Consider the following 17790-nt stretch of genomic DNA (forward strand, 5'->3'; position numbering starts at 1 on the left):
CTGAAAGGTCAGTTAGAAGAAAAGAAATAAACAAGGAGAGAAACCATGAAGAGCAGAAGGGATGAGGGCAAACCATGCTTCCAGTTACGTGCCAAAATTAAAGACAACTCCCGTGAGGCCATGTTTGACATATGAGTGTACCGTCCTCATTATTGGTCCCGGGCTATCATTGTGATTTTTCTGATAAATGGCATCTCGACTGCAATGTGCACATCCCTGGAGATGCTAGAAACCAGGGGCAGATTGATCTCTTAGCTGAGCTTCTTGGATAGAAGATTTCAACTCACTTCCAAGCTCTTTCACCCCTTATCAAACACCAGTCATTTCCCGGGGCCTTCAGTGGTGATGCTCTCTTGCTCCATCTCCTTCCCATAAAGCCCACCTGGTTCCTGCCAATAGCCGAGCTGCGTGTGGACCTGTGTGTGGAATACCAGTGACAGTGACCTGGTCACAGGACCCGAGAGCTATCAGATGTGCTGAAACAGGGCAAACAGTGCAAACTGAAGACTGGTCCCTTTTGGACTTTTCATGTGGGATCAAAGAGAATTGGCAAGTGAAAGGAACCTCTAAAAATAGCCAAAGTCCTTAAAAAGAAATAATGCAGAAGGAAACAAGTTTTATATGTCCTGATGCAGGCTCTGCAAAAACTAGGCCCTGGAAAGCTGGGGTGGGGGATTCTTTTCTTCCTGCCCTTCGGCTGTGACACCCACTGGGTCCCTATGCGAATCCTGGGCCCCCCTCCCCCGCCCACTTCCTGCATGGTGCTGGACGCCTCTGCAGGAATGTAGCTCTTGAGGCACAGCTGGGGCCTCCGTGGCCCGCTTTCAAGATCCAGAATAGACTCTGACATGTGAAATGAGTTCCATGGGGTTTACAGTTCCTCTTTCGTATCCAAGCACCTTACAACACAAAACCGCACGCCAGGACTGCTAACTCTTTTTCCAGAGATGCTTGGATATCTCTCTCTGGCAGAAATGGGAGTTTTGTCTTTTTTATTTTTGGAAGTTTTGAGTGAGCATGGGGCCCTTGGAAACGAGGCTGCCCCATGGAGAGGCAGCAGGATAAACGGATGTCTTGGGACGGAGGGTTTTATTCTTGGCTAAGCCACAGATTTGCTTTGATAAGCCGTCAGCCTCTGGGCGCCCCGGTTCTCTTGGCTAAAGAAAAAGGAGAGCCATTCATCCATCCGGTATAACAGCAGGAAGAGCAAATACGAAATGATTATCAAGTACCTAACGTAGAGTCTATACAACAGACACTCCAAGATGCTTGTTTACTCATATAAAATGCTTTGTGAAACCCCAAGTGTTATAAAAATGTAAATAATCAACATGCTAAAACATAGGCTCTTATTAATAACATTCATGATACCTTCTATTTCCAAAGCACTCACTACATTGCAAGGCCCCTCCCAGGCCTCACTCTATTCCTTCCTCATGGCCCCATGATGGATCGGTCCTCGTAACGGCTTCCTTTTACAGATGAGGATCACAGAGATTAAATGACTTGCCTGGTCATGCAAGTAGTTAAAGACACAGGAGAAACCAAAAGCCGTGTCTATGAGAACTTCCCTTTTTCATGGCCTTTCCAACCCAGTCAAGAAGGAAGATCTTTCACTCAGTTTACCCAGTGGCCTCTGGCCTCACCCCAGCCCCTTTAAAAGCAAAGGCAAATGACCCTGCCATGACAAAAGCCAAGACAGTCTTGGCCAACACTGGGTCATTTTGGGGAAACATCACAGTGACAATCAGGAAAGTGCTGATGGGGGCCACTGTACCGCTGTGGAAGACGACAGTCATGTGTCAAGGCAGAAACTTGCAAAGACTTCATTCGAGGAAAAGAAGTACCTCCTGCAGAACCCAGGCCATGAGGCTTTGTGACCTATGGAGGCTGGTGGAGTAAAACGAGTACAAAAGCTAAGGAACACTCAGTCCAAGGGGCATTTTATTCTCTTTCCCACATTTCTTTGGCAATTCAAATCACAGACTCTGGAGTCAGAAAAGCCTCCCTTCAGCTCTCAGCTTTCACATTTATGTAGCTGTGTGACCTTAGACAAATTATCTGCAGCTCTCTGAGCCTTGGTGTCCTCAACTGCAAAATGCGGAATAAAAAAGCAATACCTTGAGTTCAGGTCAGGGCAGCTCCCCTGTTCTGTTAATTAAACTCTGGGACATCAAACTGGCTAGGGTAGATCACTGCATAGAAAATATTACTCTAAAAAAAAAAAAAGAAAATATTACTCTATTCATTTACCTCCCAGCCTATAAAAACAAAGAAGGAAAAATAGCAGTGCCTGCCTAACAGAATTTCTTTGAGATTAATTAAAATAATGTATGTAACACAGAGAGATCAGCTCAATGCTTTGTGACCACCTAGAGGAGTGGGATAGGGAGGGTGGGAGGGAGGGAGGCGCAAGAGGGAGGGGATATGGGGATATATGTATACATATAGCTGATTCACTTCGTCATACAGCAGAAACTAACACAACATTGTAAAGCAATTATACTCCAGTAAAGTTATTAAATTAAAAAAAGAAAAATAATGTATGTAAAGCACTTAAGACAGTACCTGGTACACAGTAAATGCTCGAGAAAAGGTCACTATTTTATTATTTATGGACACATTTTATTATTTATGGGTACGTCCATAGGAGGCTATTGGGAAACATATGGTAGGGCAAGCCCTCAGTATTTCCAAAGAGATAACAAACACATGCTTCAAAAGACTGAGTTTGGAGACGTCAAATTTTCTAGGTCAGGAGAGAAGGAAAAAAAAGACTCAGCAAACAGACTCTTTCTATGAGTTGGAAGGTCTGCTGATTTCAAGAAAGGAATGTCCTTGCTGGGCTGGTTCTGGAGACTGTAACTTGCACAACAGATTCAAAAGATTTTTGGAGACACACCAGTAAGAGAAGGCTAGACTAAGGGGGCGAGGCCTGCCAGAGCCCCTGCAGAATCACTTTGCATTTGGCTCGAAGCCCCAGGGCTTTAAAGCGTCAGTCTGCAGGAAGGGTATTTCCGTTGAAGATGTGTGCAGGTCTTCAGGATGACTAAGTGCCTGCAGGATGCTCTGGCCCGGGGTGTACCATTAAAGTTCAAACAGAACTGGGGCCCGCAGAGCACACCGCTGCACCAGGGAGCGCTCTGTTTTTCCTCTGGAATGGAGGCTGTTTTCTCTAAGCACTTAAAAGAATTCCTGACCTCCAACTAAATGAGGCTCTACGGGGGAAGTGTTCTAGGGGTGGATAAGCCAGACTGCAGAGAATTAAAGACCCATAATCAAGGGAAGGAATGAAGGATATTGGAGGAGAGTCTTCAGAATGTGTATGTCTGCTCATATTTTCTACTCTTCATTGAGGAGTATGAGAACTAAGGCTGGGATTGAGCAGTTGGGTGACACAGCCCAATTAGATGAACATCCCCTACTTCCTGTCAGCTACACTCTGTCTAAGCATCTATGCCCCTCTTATCCGAAGCACAGCTTGATGAGTCTGGTATGGGCCAAACTATAAACTCCTTAAAGGCAGACACTGTGATTTCTATTACAAGTCCAGAATTCCTTATTTGAAAAGACTTGGGGCTAGCTATGTTTCAGAATCCAGAATTTGGGGGATTTTAGAAAGGTAGTATGGTATGTATACTGTATATTATAGAACAACTCCAGTAGACGCTGATCTAGTAGCCTATAATCAAGCATGTCAGTACCTCTGCACCAGATTATATAAATACTAACACGAAGTAGAATAAATAAAGACTTTAAATAGTCTCAGGACAGTCTGGGTCAGGTTTTGCCACATTTGAGTTATGAAAGGACTTCTGGTATTCAGAGCCTTTTGCATTTCAGAATTACAGATTAGGGATTTCAGGCCTTTCTTTTTCTTTTCCTTTTCTCCCCCTTCTTTTCTTTTGTAAATTTCCAGGACATCTGGCAGGCCCTAAGTAGAAGTTGTCAACCAGAGTATAACATCTTTTTTTTAAAAAAATAAATTTATTTATTTATTTATTGGCTGCCTTGGGTCTTCGTTGCTGCGCACGGGCTTTCTCTAGTTGCGGCAAGCAGGGGTTACTCTTCATTGCAGTGCACAGGATTCTCACTGCGGTGGCTTCTCTTGTTGCAGAGCACGGGCTCTAGGCGCACATGTTTCAGTAGCTGTGGCACACACGCTCAGCAGTTGTGGCTCATAGGCTCTAGAGCACAGGCTCAGTAGTTGTGGCGCACAGGCTTAGTTGCTCCTCAGCATGTGGGATCTTCCCAGACCAGGGCTCAAACCCGTGTCCCCTGCATTGGCAGGCGGATTCTTAACCACTGTGCCATCAGGGAAGCCCGAGTATGACATCTTGATCTCCCTGATATAATACCTGATTCTGGAAGCCAGGGGACAGTTTATTCTCAGTGACTTTGGGATTCTTAAGGATTAGAAGGATCCTAAATTAAAGAACAGGAAACGAAGACTACTGACCCCATAGGTTCTCTGTCATCCTGGACAGTAACACACACAAACCCAAGAAATATACTGAGAATTGGTTACTAGTATATCATAGCACCTAAGCAAATGAGAAGAGAGCTTCACTGTACATCAGTGATAAGGAAAAATTCTACCCTATCACTTAGAAAATGATATTTTCAAATATTGCTAAAATATCACTAAATGTTAAAAATCAAGTTTGTTCAGTCCTAAGTCAATAGCACGGATGACTGGCAAAACTAAACAATAAGATATACAGAGGCTGATAATCAAGCTAACGTCTATTGAATGCTTACAAGTTTTCAAGTGCTGGGCTCAGCACTTTGCATGCATTATCTTTTAAGACTTATAGAACTCTGTGCAATAGCTACAGTTATGGGGCCCCATTCTGGAGATGAGGAAACTGAGGCTCTGAGTAATTTGCTAGTGAGTGTCCAGCCAGGACTCCAACCTGAGTTTAGCAGTCAGAGGAAAAAAAGAAGGAAGGAAGGGAGGGAGGGAAGGAGGGAGGCAGAGAAAAGGAAGAATAGAGAGAGAAAGAAAACAAAAAGCCTTGACTTAAAGCATTTGCCACTCTCTGTGGTATAAATACTCCCACTGGGGCCAATTTCAAGCTACTAATGGTTCAACAACTGGCTCGCAAAATTCATGAATATTTAATAATTGGCTTTCACAAACTTGTAGGAGCCACCTCCTACACACCACTGTCAAGTCCATCCCACAGCCATGTCCATAGTTTACTGCTAACTTTGGAAGATGAGATTTCAGCTCATGGAACAGAACTGCCTTAGGAGGAGCATGCGGAAGTGATAGCCCAAGCCAGTCAGCCATGACTCCATTCCTTCCTCAGACCAGGTGCAGATCACCAAGGGTGGAGCAGGAAGAAAAGAAAGAAGAACACACTCCCTTTCCTCACCAGAGGAATGAAGTGGGTCCCTGCCAACCTGATACTCCCTGGCAGAAATAACAACACCTGGAACTTTTTTCCAGACCCTACCAACTTTCTCTTGGTCAGATAAGGAGGTCAGACTTGAGACCAAAGGGTCTGACCCCTTCCTTTAGATTCTTTATTTCCTTAATATTTCCTTTGAAGAAGTAAGGAAGTATCTTCTACAAGATGGGAACTAGGTTTGGCCCTGCTTTTAACCCAGCAGGGTAGGATATTGCAGCCCTAATTTGAACCCAATTAAAATACATGTGTGCTCTTGGCTTAGCTACTCTGTTAATACCTGTAGGACATCATCTTCTAATTAGGTGTCCTGATAATATGTTTCCATGAGAGTCTCCCGAGAAGGGATTGGCCTGGTATTCGATCAACAAATGTACACAAGACACTGATGACGTGCAGCCACCTGCTAAGGGCTGGGTCTAGAAAGAAAAGGCACAGTGTCTGTTCAGGGCCTCAGAGACTAATGAAGGAGACAGTCAAGCAAATATAGTTAAACTATATTTATTCATGCTTCCAACAAATATCTATCAAATGCCCATTCAGTGCCAGGCATTTTACCAGATACTAGGAGACCATGGTGAGTAAGGCAGATTGGCCTGTACTGTCATGGAGCTGACAGCTCAGTCATGAAGAGAGACATGAATTAAATAATCACGAGAACGAAGGTGTAATTAGAAACTGAAATAAGAGCTCTGAGGAAATGGTAAATGGCCCGGTGAGAACTAGAGGAACCTGATCCAATTAAGGGAAGTCAGGCAAGGCTTCCTTGAGGAACTGACAACTGAACTAAGACTTGAAGAAAAAGTAGGAGTTAACCAGGTGAGTGGGGTAAAGAGGAGGAGGAGAGGAACAGCGCTCCAGAGAGAGGGAACAGTGTAGGTAAAGGTCCGCAGGTAGGCGGGAATGCATGGTTTCAAGGAAGTGGAAGGCTAGTTTGGAGATGAGTAATGAGGCAGAGAAGAGGCCAGGGCTGGTCCTCCCAGAGCCCCGCAGGCCTTGTTCTGGCCTTAGTCTTTATCCCAGAGCAACAGGAAAACAATGAAGGCTTTAAGTAGGGAATATGCACAGCCATTACACCCAGTGCTGTGACAGAGTAAATGGAATGCTGCTATGGGAGCATTAGGGAATCAACTAATCTGAACTGGTGTGTGTGGAATGGAGGAAGAGTAGGGATGTCAGGGCTGGGGATGTGTCCAAGCAGGCTTTCTGGAGGAGGAAATATCTGAGACGAATTTCTGAAGGATGAGTATGACTTAGAAAGGCAATGGTGGAAGGGTGGAGGAAGGGGGAGAGAGAGAACGTGGCTGGGTGAGTGTGAGGGTATGGGGGGACTCCAAGAAGAGCAGGCCAATAAGAGAAAAGGCAACAAGATTAGGTGGAGACCAGATGAGGAAAGCCTTACAGGTCATCGTGGGGTCTGGGTTTTATCTTGACGGCAGCAGGGAACCCACTGACACAGTCAAAGATCTTCAGCAGGAGAGGGATACTCATTTTCACATGTTAGAAGGGTCCCTGGCAGCAGGGTGGAAAGTGGACTGGAAGAGAGCAGTGCTGGAGAAGAGAGGCCACTGCTGCCTGCCTCAGCAGCCCAGGTGAGAGAAGGTGTAGCACCTGCACTCAGGCAGCACAGTGAGAATGGAGTAGGGAGGGTGATGCTAGGAGACATTAAAGAGGGACAGATGAAAGGGCTTTGTCACCAGTGAGATGGGTGGGAGTGATTTCTACTCTAATCAAAGCATAGTCTCAACAAAATGAATTCTATTTGTGCTGAGTCTTGCCTTATGACCTTGTACATGGTCAATTTTTGTAAATGCTCCATGTGTCCTTGGGAAGAACGGTGTTGACTAATTGTGGGGTGCAGGGTTCTCTTACATGGTTCATTCCATTAAACATGTTAATTGCGTATTTCGATCTTCCACATCCTTAATATTTTCTTGTCTGTTTGCTCTATCATTTATGACAGAAATGTGTTAAAACCCCCCACCGTCATTGTGAATTGGTCAACAACTTCTCTTTATGTATTTGTCAATTTTCACTTTATATATTTTGAGGCTATGTCATTAAGTATACACGTTTAGAATTTTTATATCTTTCTGTTGAACTGATCCACTTACCATTATGCAGTGATCCCTTTTATTCCTGATCATTCTTTTTGTCTTAGACCTACTTTATATATTAATATTGCCATACCAACTTTTAGTTTTTTGTTAACATCTGGTGTCTATTTTTGTGTGTGTGTGTCTGTTTTTCATTCTTTTGCTTTTAACCTTTCTGTGTCCTCATGTTTTAAATGTGTCTCTTATAATCAGAGTGTAGATGGATTTTTAAAAAATCCAGTAGCTAGTAAATTTAGCCCATTTACATTTATTGTGATTATAAATGTATTTGAATTTATTTCTGCCACGTAATTATGAGCAATTTTTAAAAACATTTCTATTATTCTTCTCTTTTTTCTAGATTCCTTTGGATAAGTACAATTTTATTTATTTCACCTCTTTTCCCTTATCCCTACCAGTTGCTAACTGGAATTAATACATTTTATTTCTTTTCTTTTAGTAGTTACCCTTAACGTTTAAACATGCATATTTGACTTATCAAATTCTAAGTTTAATTAATATCTCTAAGGCAGAGTTAAGGCTTTTGGGTGATTCCATTCAAAGATACAGGATCAAGGACTTAGGGCATATTTGAGACCAAAGGTGAGATCTGTTTTACATATGCTGGGTTTGAGGACACATACCCAATTATCACCTTAACGGATGCCTACACATCTACCTTCAGTGGCTTAATATACTTTGCAAAATATCCTCCTTCATGGGTATTCTGCATTGCTTAAGCAGTGACAGGAGTTAAAAACAAAATTAAAAAAATAAACATCACTGTTTGCCTTCCTTTGATTCTTAGAACCACGTCTTCCCTTCTGACCTAGCCACCAGGGCCAAATTGAACACTAACGTGTCCTAGAAACAGCAAGCTTCACAAACATTCCTTCGATAACTGTCGATAAGCTGAGAACTGAGTCTGAAACAGTGACCTGGATTCTCTCTTACATAATGATGGCTTACCTTTGCCTCCTCCATCTTCTCTACTATGTTTGTGGCTTAAATGACGAGGGAGGAGGGGCTTAGCTAATTTCTGCCAAATATGAGAGGGAAGGAAAAACTCTATTTCCATACCAACTGAAAAAATTATTTTAAATTAAGCATTCAATCGCAGCTGACCTAGACCACATCAGGATTCAACTAGTTCAACAAAACCACTTACTCGTATCTCCTAGAGGTCAGGTCACAGTTGTAAACTTTCCAAGTAGTGTTATGAATACTGTGCCCAGTTAATCCTTCAGACAATTCTGAGGTAGGCAGGGTGGGGATTATTAGAGGAAACATCTCGGAAGGAACAAATGACTTGCCCAGGCTCCCAGAGCCAATTTGTGTACAGCTGGGGCTGTATAGTGTTGCTCACTCTCCCACACTGAAAAGTGACTCTTGTATTCCTGCATGAGAGCGTATACTTAACATCCTGTCCATGTGTCAGAGTTCAGGATCTCTTCCAGAGGCTACAGCTAACAAAATATCAGGCTTAACATGGACGTTCCAATAGGCTTGGTGTTCCCCTCACTTTAGTGTCACTGGTAAGTCCAGAAAAATCTCCCCAGGGCCCCAAATCTCAGAGGGCTGGGCTTAGCACACGAGGATGACATGGAGTCCATTGGGCTTGGTCTTTTCCATCTCCCAACACACACACAGATAACCCCTTCCCCTGACAGCCAACAAAAAGATAATACTAATAACCACAAGCAGGGCTTATAAATTATGCTCAATGCCTGATTTCACATAGTTAATGGATTCATTTGTTAGAGCAATTTGTGAAAATCCCCAAGGGTCCGGTAAGGCTGCTGCCTAATGGTTTTATCACGTTATCATGTCATATACTTCCTTCATTCGTATCCTTTAACAATACTAGATTGGCAAGGAACTCTGGACCAACCACTGCTAAAAATATAGGTAAATTGTAAATAAAGCTAAACGGGGGGAGGGAAATTTTGTGCCTCTGCAGTTCCCTTCACCAACAAAAAGAGATTTCATTTTTTTTGTATGTTTTGGCTGATTCATAATCCCACTGATACAGTCTATCGAATTCACATTGACACAAGGCTTATTTTCAGGCATCAGCAAGTCACTTTCAGGTTTCAGGTATGGATCTGAACTTAAGGGCGACGGAAGAAATCTGAAGTCAGTGCAGCCACACCATCACTGTCCCTCTTACTGGGGGGAGCAGGCAGAGAACAGAGGCATGGGCTTGTATAACCCCAGGTTGCAATGCAATCAAGGGGGAGGGGATGCCCGCCGGCCTCTGACAGAAGGCCTTTAGCTTCATGGTTTACACACATATGAATGTGAGCATCAGTATAATTCTTGGCCAGAACTCATGCCTCCAACTTTGGCCAGTCTTTTGGTGCATCTGTTCCCTTCATCCCAGTGGGATGGAAGAAAGAATGTAAATGGGCAGAGCCAAATCCATGTACAACACGTAGAAACCAACTTAATGGAGACTCCCCACGGGTGCTGGATCTAGAAGGGAGGCTGTCCTCACCACGCAATTGCTGCACAACCAGGGCTAATGGGGACCTCCATTTGAGAAAATCCAGGGACAGCAAGAAACAAAATTCTGCCCATCTAAGATGGACAACACAAATGGCTCTTTGTACAGTGAAATGGTCACCACCAGTATACGATTATTTTCTCCTATACCAAATTAAGTACTCAATAAGTGCTTGAAAAAACAAAAAACTGATGGAACAAAAAATATGGATTATCTCTTAGCTGTAATTTAAGGAAGAAGGATCATTGTTGTATGCTAATGAGAGGTGATGGGTGAAGATGCCCATGTTTGGAAGCACTAAATTGCTTTACAGTGAGGGGATCCAGAATGGAGCGGAGGAGGAAGTGGAGGGAGAGGAAGACTGAAAGGCTGGGACGGAAAAGGACTGAGTACAGAGACAATGAGAGAGAGTGAGAGAGACAGAGGTGGGCACAGAGACTCAGAGGCTTGTGGATAAAGAGAGGGCTTTGGAAGAGAGAGTGAGGGTGTGGGAAAGAAATGCAAAGCGCTGTGCAAGGTGAACTCTGCAGTCTGCCCTATGAAACTGATGTATATGAAATTAATTTTCCATCTGTTATTGGACTATGTGAAAAGGGCCGGACAGAGTTTCACCATATGTGAAGGGGATATTTGGAGTGGTCTGACTTTAAAGATAGTTTATATGGTGTATGCAAAACTCTCTTTGGGGGGCCTTGGAGGGACTTCAAACCACAGCCCTTGTGGCTGTAGACTGGGAGAGATGTACTAGACACATTAAAATGCCTAGAGCAGAGGAAACACATGGAGGCTTCCAACATGAACCCTAATTCCAAAGTCACCAGGACAAATCACCCAAATTGCTCCCTTGGTTTCTGATGGAATTACCTTCTATGCAAGCAGCTCCATGAGGCCGCTCCAAGGATGCGTGGATGGGGAGTGTGAGAAATGCAGGAGGCTGGCTGGCCTTCCGTCAAGTTCACAGGGCTCCTAACACCTGGTGACTTGGGTTCTCTGGGAAATGAAGAGATGCATGGGGGCAAAAGGAGAGGCTGTTGGTGGTGACAGCCAATACCTGGGTCACAAATGAGTAACTTAATGAATGGTCAGGTCATGGGGGCAGATGTACGTGCCAGGCAATGGGTAAAATCCCCACTTCTAAAAATACTACTGCGGTACCAGTGAAGTCACGTAACCTTGTCATGGCGATTAAAGGCAAGTTAGGGCTTTCTTTCAACAGACCCCTTTTGAGGCTCACTTACTAGCTGTGGACCTTGGACAGGCCACTGAGCAGCTGTAAGCTTTGGTTTCACTTTATAAAAAAACGAGGACAGGGGCTTCCCTGGTGGCACAGTGGTTGAGAGTCCACCTGCCGATGCAGGGGACACGGGTTCGTGCCCTGGTCCGGGAAGATCCCACATGCCGCCGAGCGGCTGGGCCTGTGAGCCATGGCCGCTGGGCCTGCGTGTCTGGAGCCTGTGCTCCGCAACGGGAGAGGCCACAACAGTGAGAGGCCCGCGTACCGCAAAAAAAAAAAAAAAAAAAAAAAAAAAAAAAATGAGGGTAACATTAGCATCTGCCTCAAAGAATTATGGTGAGGAGGACATGAGTTAACTTGCAGCCCACCATATGTTCATGATGATGATGATCATTATTATGGTAAGGCCACTCGATAATCAACGTGTACAATTAGCACCTACTCACTCTTGTAAGATGAAGTTCTCATGTTGGTTTTCCAGTCTCTTCTTCACCTCTTTCTTGTACAGTCCTTGTAGTCAGCACCAATTCATTCTCCTAAATGGTGGGGTAAGTAGATATTTTAAAATACTAAAGTTTATTGGCTTTGCTTTTTAGTCCTCAGCGGTGTCACTGATGCATTTTTACACTAAAAATATAAATTTGTATATAGAGGGTATCTACAACATTAGAGGATTATAATAGGCAGTACAGTGGTTTCTGTGTCAACAGTAAGTATGTCTCATTAGAAAATAATTAGGAGGAAGATGGCCTTGGTCCTAGGAACAGACTACCGTCTTCCCTGTGTGATCTGATGATATACAGGCAGCTGTGGACTCAGGCAGCTGCTAGCAGAACCTTCAAAATGCTCCGCCCCATAAAATGTCCTTTGGCAGTGACTGCCCTTTAATAACCCCACTGAACACCTCCACATGCCTTCTTCTCCAGCTCTGGTTCTGTTCCCACCAGTAAACCCAGAACTGCCCTTTACAAATTAACTGTTGGCTGTCTCGGAAATGCCCCTCACCGCCACCTACCCCGCCCCCGCCTTCCCCATGGGTCTCCCATGCCCAAGCTCCCGGGGCTATCTCCATACAAGGGCCTCAGCACCTGGCCAAAACAGTGGGAGGGTGGAGGGCACAACCTCAGTGCTGGCCTCTCGGCATTTGTGGGTTTCAGCCAGACCCCGAGTGTTATTTTAGTGCAACTTCGGCATTTAATTTGAGGATGTGTGTGGATCAGAAGGAGGGACCAAAACATTATTTTTTTTCCTCTCCGCCAAATGATCAAATTTGATGTTCTAAAAAACACACAGCCTGGTCCAGAGCTGTGTCCAATTGGGAAGTGAGACATGCCTGAAAATCCCTCCCCTACCAGGGACCATCCTTCCTTAACCACTGGCCACGGCACAGGCCTGTTTACTGTGGACAGCACCTGGGCAGTCTGTGGTTACCACCCGCCCAGGAGCCTGTGCCCTGAGGCTCTCCTTCCCTTCTTGAAAGTGCATGCTGCACCTTCGCTGGAAGAACATTCTACAAGGTTGTTTAATTTCTTACAGCCTTGAAAGCGCCATAACCAGGAGCTGCTCAGCCATGGCTGAAGGGGAAATCACAACCTTCACAGCCCTGACCGAGAAGTTTAACCTGCCTCCAGGGAATTACAAGCAGCCCAAACTCCTCTACTGTAGCAACGGGGGCCACTTCCTGAGGATCCTTCCAGATGGCACAGTGGATGGGACAAGGGACAGGAGTGACCAGCACAGTAAGCACCCACCTCACCTTTCTGGTGCCTTCCCTTAGTCAAGGACGGAAGAAGGGAGGATAGCTAAAGAAGGGCTGTACCCGCTTCCCCAAGGCTCTATGCAAGCATGACACACTCAGAGGCAGGGGGAACAAGGTGTAAAGGGTCTAGGTGTGGAAAAGGGGGAGTTGTGAAGGCTACAGCCTGCCTAAAGAGGTCCTATTTCAAGAGTTGAAGAGGACTCTCTGTTGACCTAACACAACTGCTGTGAGATCAGACTGGCTACCAATGTTCAGTTGTTCCAGATTTCTGTAACTAGCGAGAGGTCTGGTCCCCAGGGCCCTGCTCGCTCCATGACAGGAAGGGCCACATGGGGCAGGGCCGGTAAACCCCCCACAAAGACATGGGCTCAATTTCAAGTTAACTGACTCTCCAGGTTATCTTCCTACTGGGCTTGATTTGTGAAATCCTAGTTCATAATCGTAGTCTCACACATCATAAATTGTGCCGCTCTCACTCTGCATATCGTGCAGATGTGTTTGGGGGTAACCGGGAGGAGTGAAGTCATTCTCCAGACCTTATAGAAACCAAAGGGCAAGAGCGATTCCAGCCAAAGGCCTACTATCTCTTCCGGGCTTTCCTGCCAGCCCAGCTCCCAGATGGTGTTGATAAATGGAGGTATGACCTTGGAGAAAAGAATCTCCTCGACTATCTAAGAAAAAAAATTTCTTCGTTCTGCTTTAGTACTTCTGGCGGTGGTGTGTTATGTTTGATGTTAGGTGTCTGGGTCCTACCGTGATGTGCTCAGGGATTCCCTGAGCACCACCAAGGCATTAGATGCTGGAGAGGAGCCAGAAGTCAGATCTGGTCCCTGATAAGAGGGTCTGAAGGGTCAGACATGTCACGCACCAAGAGAAGGAACGTATGGATGAAATCAGGAGACACAGAATAGCACGGGTGGACATTAAGGTTGCTGCAGGATGGCTTTAAAATGAAATGCAGAACACTGGCTTTGATGTGATCGTTTATATATCAGGTAGTCTTTCTTATTCACAGATGTGCACCAAAGGTTGCAGGCACTAAGCACAAACGGCCACCCCAGTGGCGCTCACTCTCCATCCTCAGATGCACAGGTGGTGGGGACGGAAGCCAGCGCTTACCAAACCAGGCGGCACTGTCCTGTCCTTCCCACCCACCAAGCAGACCCTTGAGATGAGAAGCAGGAAGACTGAGGTTGGGGCTGGACGCTGCAGGGTTAGGTTTTTTCAGCTTGGTTTTGATGGCTTGTCTTCAGATGGGCCTGTTGAATGCCTTATACCTGATGCAAAACAGGTACCAGAGTGAAGCAAAAAAAAAAAAAAAAGACTGCTGAGTAGGTCAAACACATACAGAAGCAATGTTTACTGCAAATAAATGGACTCAGACTGCAGTCTGTTGTGTTGTGTCAGACAAGCTACACAATTCATGTGATCTGCCTCGTACAACACAAAGGGAACAAGCTGTAATTTCTCAAAGGTTTTAAACATTTCTAATAAGTCTTAGCTTTCTGAACCAATGGGAATGCTCTCTGGTCCTTAGAGTCCCAGGAGAAAAAACAACCTTGGTGATATGTTCCATGGCGTTAAGCTGGCTCTTCTGGGAAACCTTAAATTCTGGGGTAACAAGAAGCTACAATTACAATTCCAAGTACTGGAATTTCTGTACAAATGGTAGATGACTTCACTGTTAACATTATAGACTGCACTCTGGGTATGGAACTTTGGGACAACTTCTGCATAGCGCTGCGAATTCAGCTGCCCAACCTCAGATGTCAGGAGCCCTGGAGGGCAGCATACGGTAGCGTAGGAGTGTGTGTGAGGAGGTCTGCACACAAGTGATGCTGGATTAATTACTTTCCAAGTGCACTTGGGCTAGTTACTTAACTGTTTTGGCCTCACTTTTCTCACGTGTAAAATAAGAATGATATTACTTGCCTCACAGGCTCCTTGGGAGGGTTCCATGAGATAACGCAGTGAAAGTTCTTGACACAGTCCCCTGACCCAGAGCAACAACTCAGCACGTGTGGTTATTCTTGGCACCACTGTCACCACCACCACCACCACCACCACGACTTCCAGGTAGTTAACGCGGCACATGGAGATACAGCACAACACTTAAGGGCCTTGCCTAGTCTCTTCTCTTCAATAACACAGCCCTCCGTGAAGGCCAAGGGTCTAGATTCAGGTTTTGATTCAAGGCCTCTCTGGCAACATTCAGAGTCGTTGCACTGGCCTACTTACTTAGTCTAGAACTAAGAACAAGGGCCAAGGAGGTCAGAAATCAAAGTCGGGTGAGTGAGCAGAAATACACCCCCGTACCAGTCAATGCCAGGAGAACTGGATAAGCCACATAGACCCTGCAGAGTCAGGGGCCCTAGACTTAGAGACAGAAACCCTGAGTTCATATTCCTATGCTTCCACTTTCTAACTGGAGCAGCACCAGACAATTCCCGTTCTCTCCATTTTGCATAAAGTGCTCTGCCAAAGCAGCTTCCCATCCCCCATCCCCAAGACCCTTCCGACCATTCTCTCTTGTCTAGCAATGTAAAAGTCTCCAGTGTTCCCAGCTATCTCATCTTGGGGGAAAATACTGAGGCTCAGTTACCTCACCTGTGCAACGGGAAGAGCAGCACTGCCTTGTGTGCCTGACAAAGCTGAAAACTCTTATGAGATCCTACAGCCGAGAGGACTCCCTTCCTACCATGGATGTGCCCTATAAATGTGGTTCTGTTGCCCTCTTCTGCCCAGTGATGGTACTGCCACAATCCTTCTGAATTTCAAGTTTCTTCAGAAACAGAATCAACCCAGGCAGGCATGGAGTGGATGATCCCTGAGTGGTTGGCACAGCCTGGCGAGGGAATGGTTTCTATTCTTTGATCATTAGTTTGAGCATGACTGGAGGCCATGGTGACAAGTAGAGAGCCACACTCTAAGACTTCCTTCAGGAAGAATATTTCTAAAAGCCAATCAAATATTTAGGTAAATCTACATAATTATGCAAGGTAGAACTGTACACCTTCCAGCTCTACAAGGCAAAAACACAAAAAAACAAAAAACCTACTTTCACAGGTATTCCTTTGTTTTCTTTTTTTTTGTGTGTGTGTGGTACGCGGGCCTCTCACTGTTGTGGCCTCTCCCACTGCGGAGCACAGGCTCCGGACGCGCAGGCTCAGTGGCCATGGCTCACGGGCCCAGCTGCTCCGCGGCATGTGGGATCTTCCTGGACCGGGGCACAAACCCGTGTCCCCTGCATCGGCAGGCGGACTCTCAACCACTGCGCCACCAGGGAAGCCCCCTTTTTTTAAATTTTATTTTTTTAACATCTTTACTGGTGTATAACTGCTTTACAATGGTGTATTAGTTTCTGCTTTATAACAAAGTGAATCAGCTATACGTATACACACATCCCCATATCTCCTCCCTCTTGTATCTCCCTCCCACCCTCCCTATCCCACCCCTCTAGGTGGTCACAAAGCACCGAGCTGATCTCCCTGTGCTATGCGGCTGCTTCCCACTAGCTATCAGGTTTACATTTGGTAGTGTATATATGTCCATGCCACTCTCTCAATTAGTCCCAGCTTACCCTTCCCCCTCACTGTGTCCTCAAGTCCATTCTCTATGTCTGCATCTTTATTCCTGTCCTGCCCCTAGGTTCTTCAGAACCTTTTTTTTTTTTAGATTCCATATATATGTGTTAGCATACAGTATTTGTTTTTCTCTTACTTACTTCACTCTGTATGACAGACTCTAGGTCCATCCACCTCACTACAAATAACTCAGTTTCATTTCTTTTAAGGGCTGAGTAATATTCCATTGTATATATGTGCCACATCTTCTTTATCCATTCATCTGTTGATGGACACTTAGGTTGCTTCCATGTCCTGGCTATTGTAAATAGAGCTGCAATGAACATTGTGGTACATGACTCTTTTTGAATTATGGTTTTCTCAGGGTATATGCCCAGTAGTGGGATTGCTGGGTCATATGGTAGTTCTATTTCTAGTTTTTTAAGGAACCTCCATACTGTTCTCCATAGTAGCTGTATCAATTTACATTCCCACCAACAGTGCAAGAGGTTTCCCTTTTCTCCGCACCCTCTCCAGCATTTATTGTTTGTAGATTTTTTGATGATGGCCATTCTGACTGGTTTGAGGTGATACCTCATTGTAGTTTTGATTTGCATTTCTCTAATGATTAGTGATGTTGAGCGTCCTTTCATGTGTTTGTTGGCAATCTGTATATCTTCTTTGGAGAAATGTCTATTTAGGTCTTCTGCCCATTTTTGGATTGGGTTGTTCTTTTGATATTGAGCTGCATGAGCTGCTTGTATATTTTGGAGATTAATCCTTTGTCAGTTGCTTCATTTGCAAATATTTTCTCCCATTCTGAGGGTTGTCTTTTCATCTTGCTTATGGTTTCCTTTGCTGTGCAAAAGCTTTGAAGTTTCATTATGTCCCATTTATTTATTTTTGTTATTTCCATTTCCCTAGGAGGTGGGTCAAAAAGGATCTTGCTGTGATTTATGTCATAGAGTGTTCTGCCTATGTTTTCCTCTAAGAGTTTTATAGTGTCTGGCCTTACATTTAGGTCTTTAATCCATTTTGAGTTTATTTTTGTGTATGGTGTTAGGGAGTACTCTAATTTCCTTCTTTTAGATGTAGCTGTCCAGTTTTCCCAGTACCACTTACTGAAGAGGCTGTCTTTTCTCCACTGTATACTTTTGCCTTCTTTGTCAAAGATAAGGTGACCATATGTGCATGGGTTTATCTCTGGGCTTTCTATCT

General features: G+C 44.8%; 1 protein-coding gene and 1 long non-coding RNA gene across 2 annotated transcripts in view; one reads left to right on the forward strand and one right to left on the reverse strand.

The window, feature by feature from the left end:
* The window catches only part of FGF1 (fibroblast growth factor 1), a 102232-nt gene that overhangs the window by 68381 nt on the left and 16061 nt on the right, over nt 1-17790 (forward strand). The window contains exon 3 of the mRNA XM_082620934.1: nt 12787-12989. Coding sequence (XP_082477060.1) covers nt 12821-12989 — 169 coding nt within the window. The 5' untranslated portion in view covers nt 12787-12820. The remainder of the gene's footprint in view (nt 1-12786; nt 12990-17790) is intronic.
* The window catches only part of LOC309803982, a 218662-nt gene continuing 211622 nt past the window's right edge, over nt 10751-17790 (reverse strand). The window contains exons 5-6 of the long non-coding RNA XR_014294031.1: nt 11697-11786; nt 10751-11006 (exon numbers count right to left, since the gene is read on the reverse strand). This is a non-coding gene — a long non-coding RNA (uncharacterized lncRNA). The remainder of the gene's footprint in view (nt 11007-11696; nt 11787-17790) is intronic.

Source organism: Mesoplodon mirus (genome assembly GCF_964341445.2).
Source record: "Mesoplodon mirus genome assembly, chromosome: 5".
Classification (NCBI taxonomy): Eukaryota; Metazoa; Chordata; class Mammalia; order Artiodactyla; family Ziphiidae; genus Mesoplodon; species Mesoplodon mirus.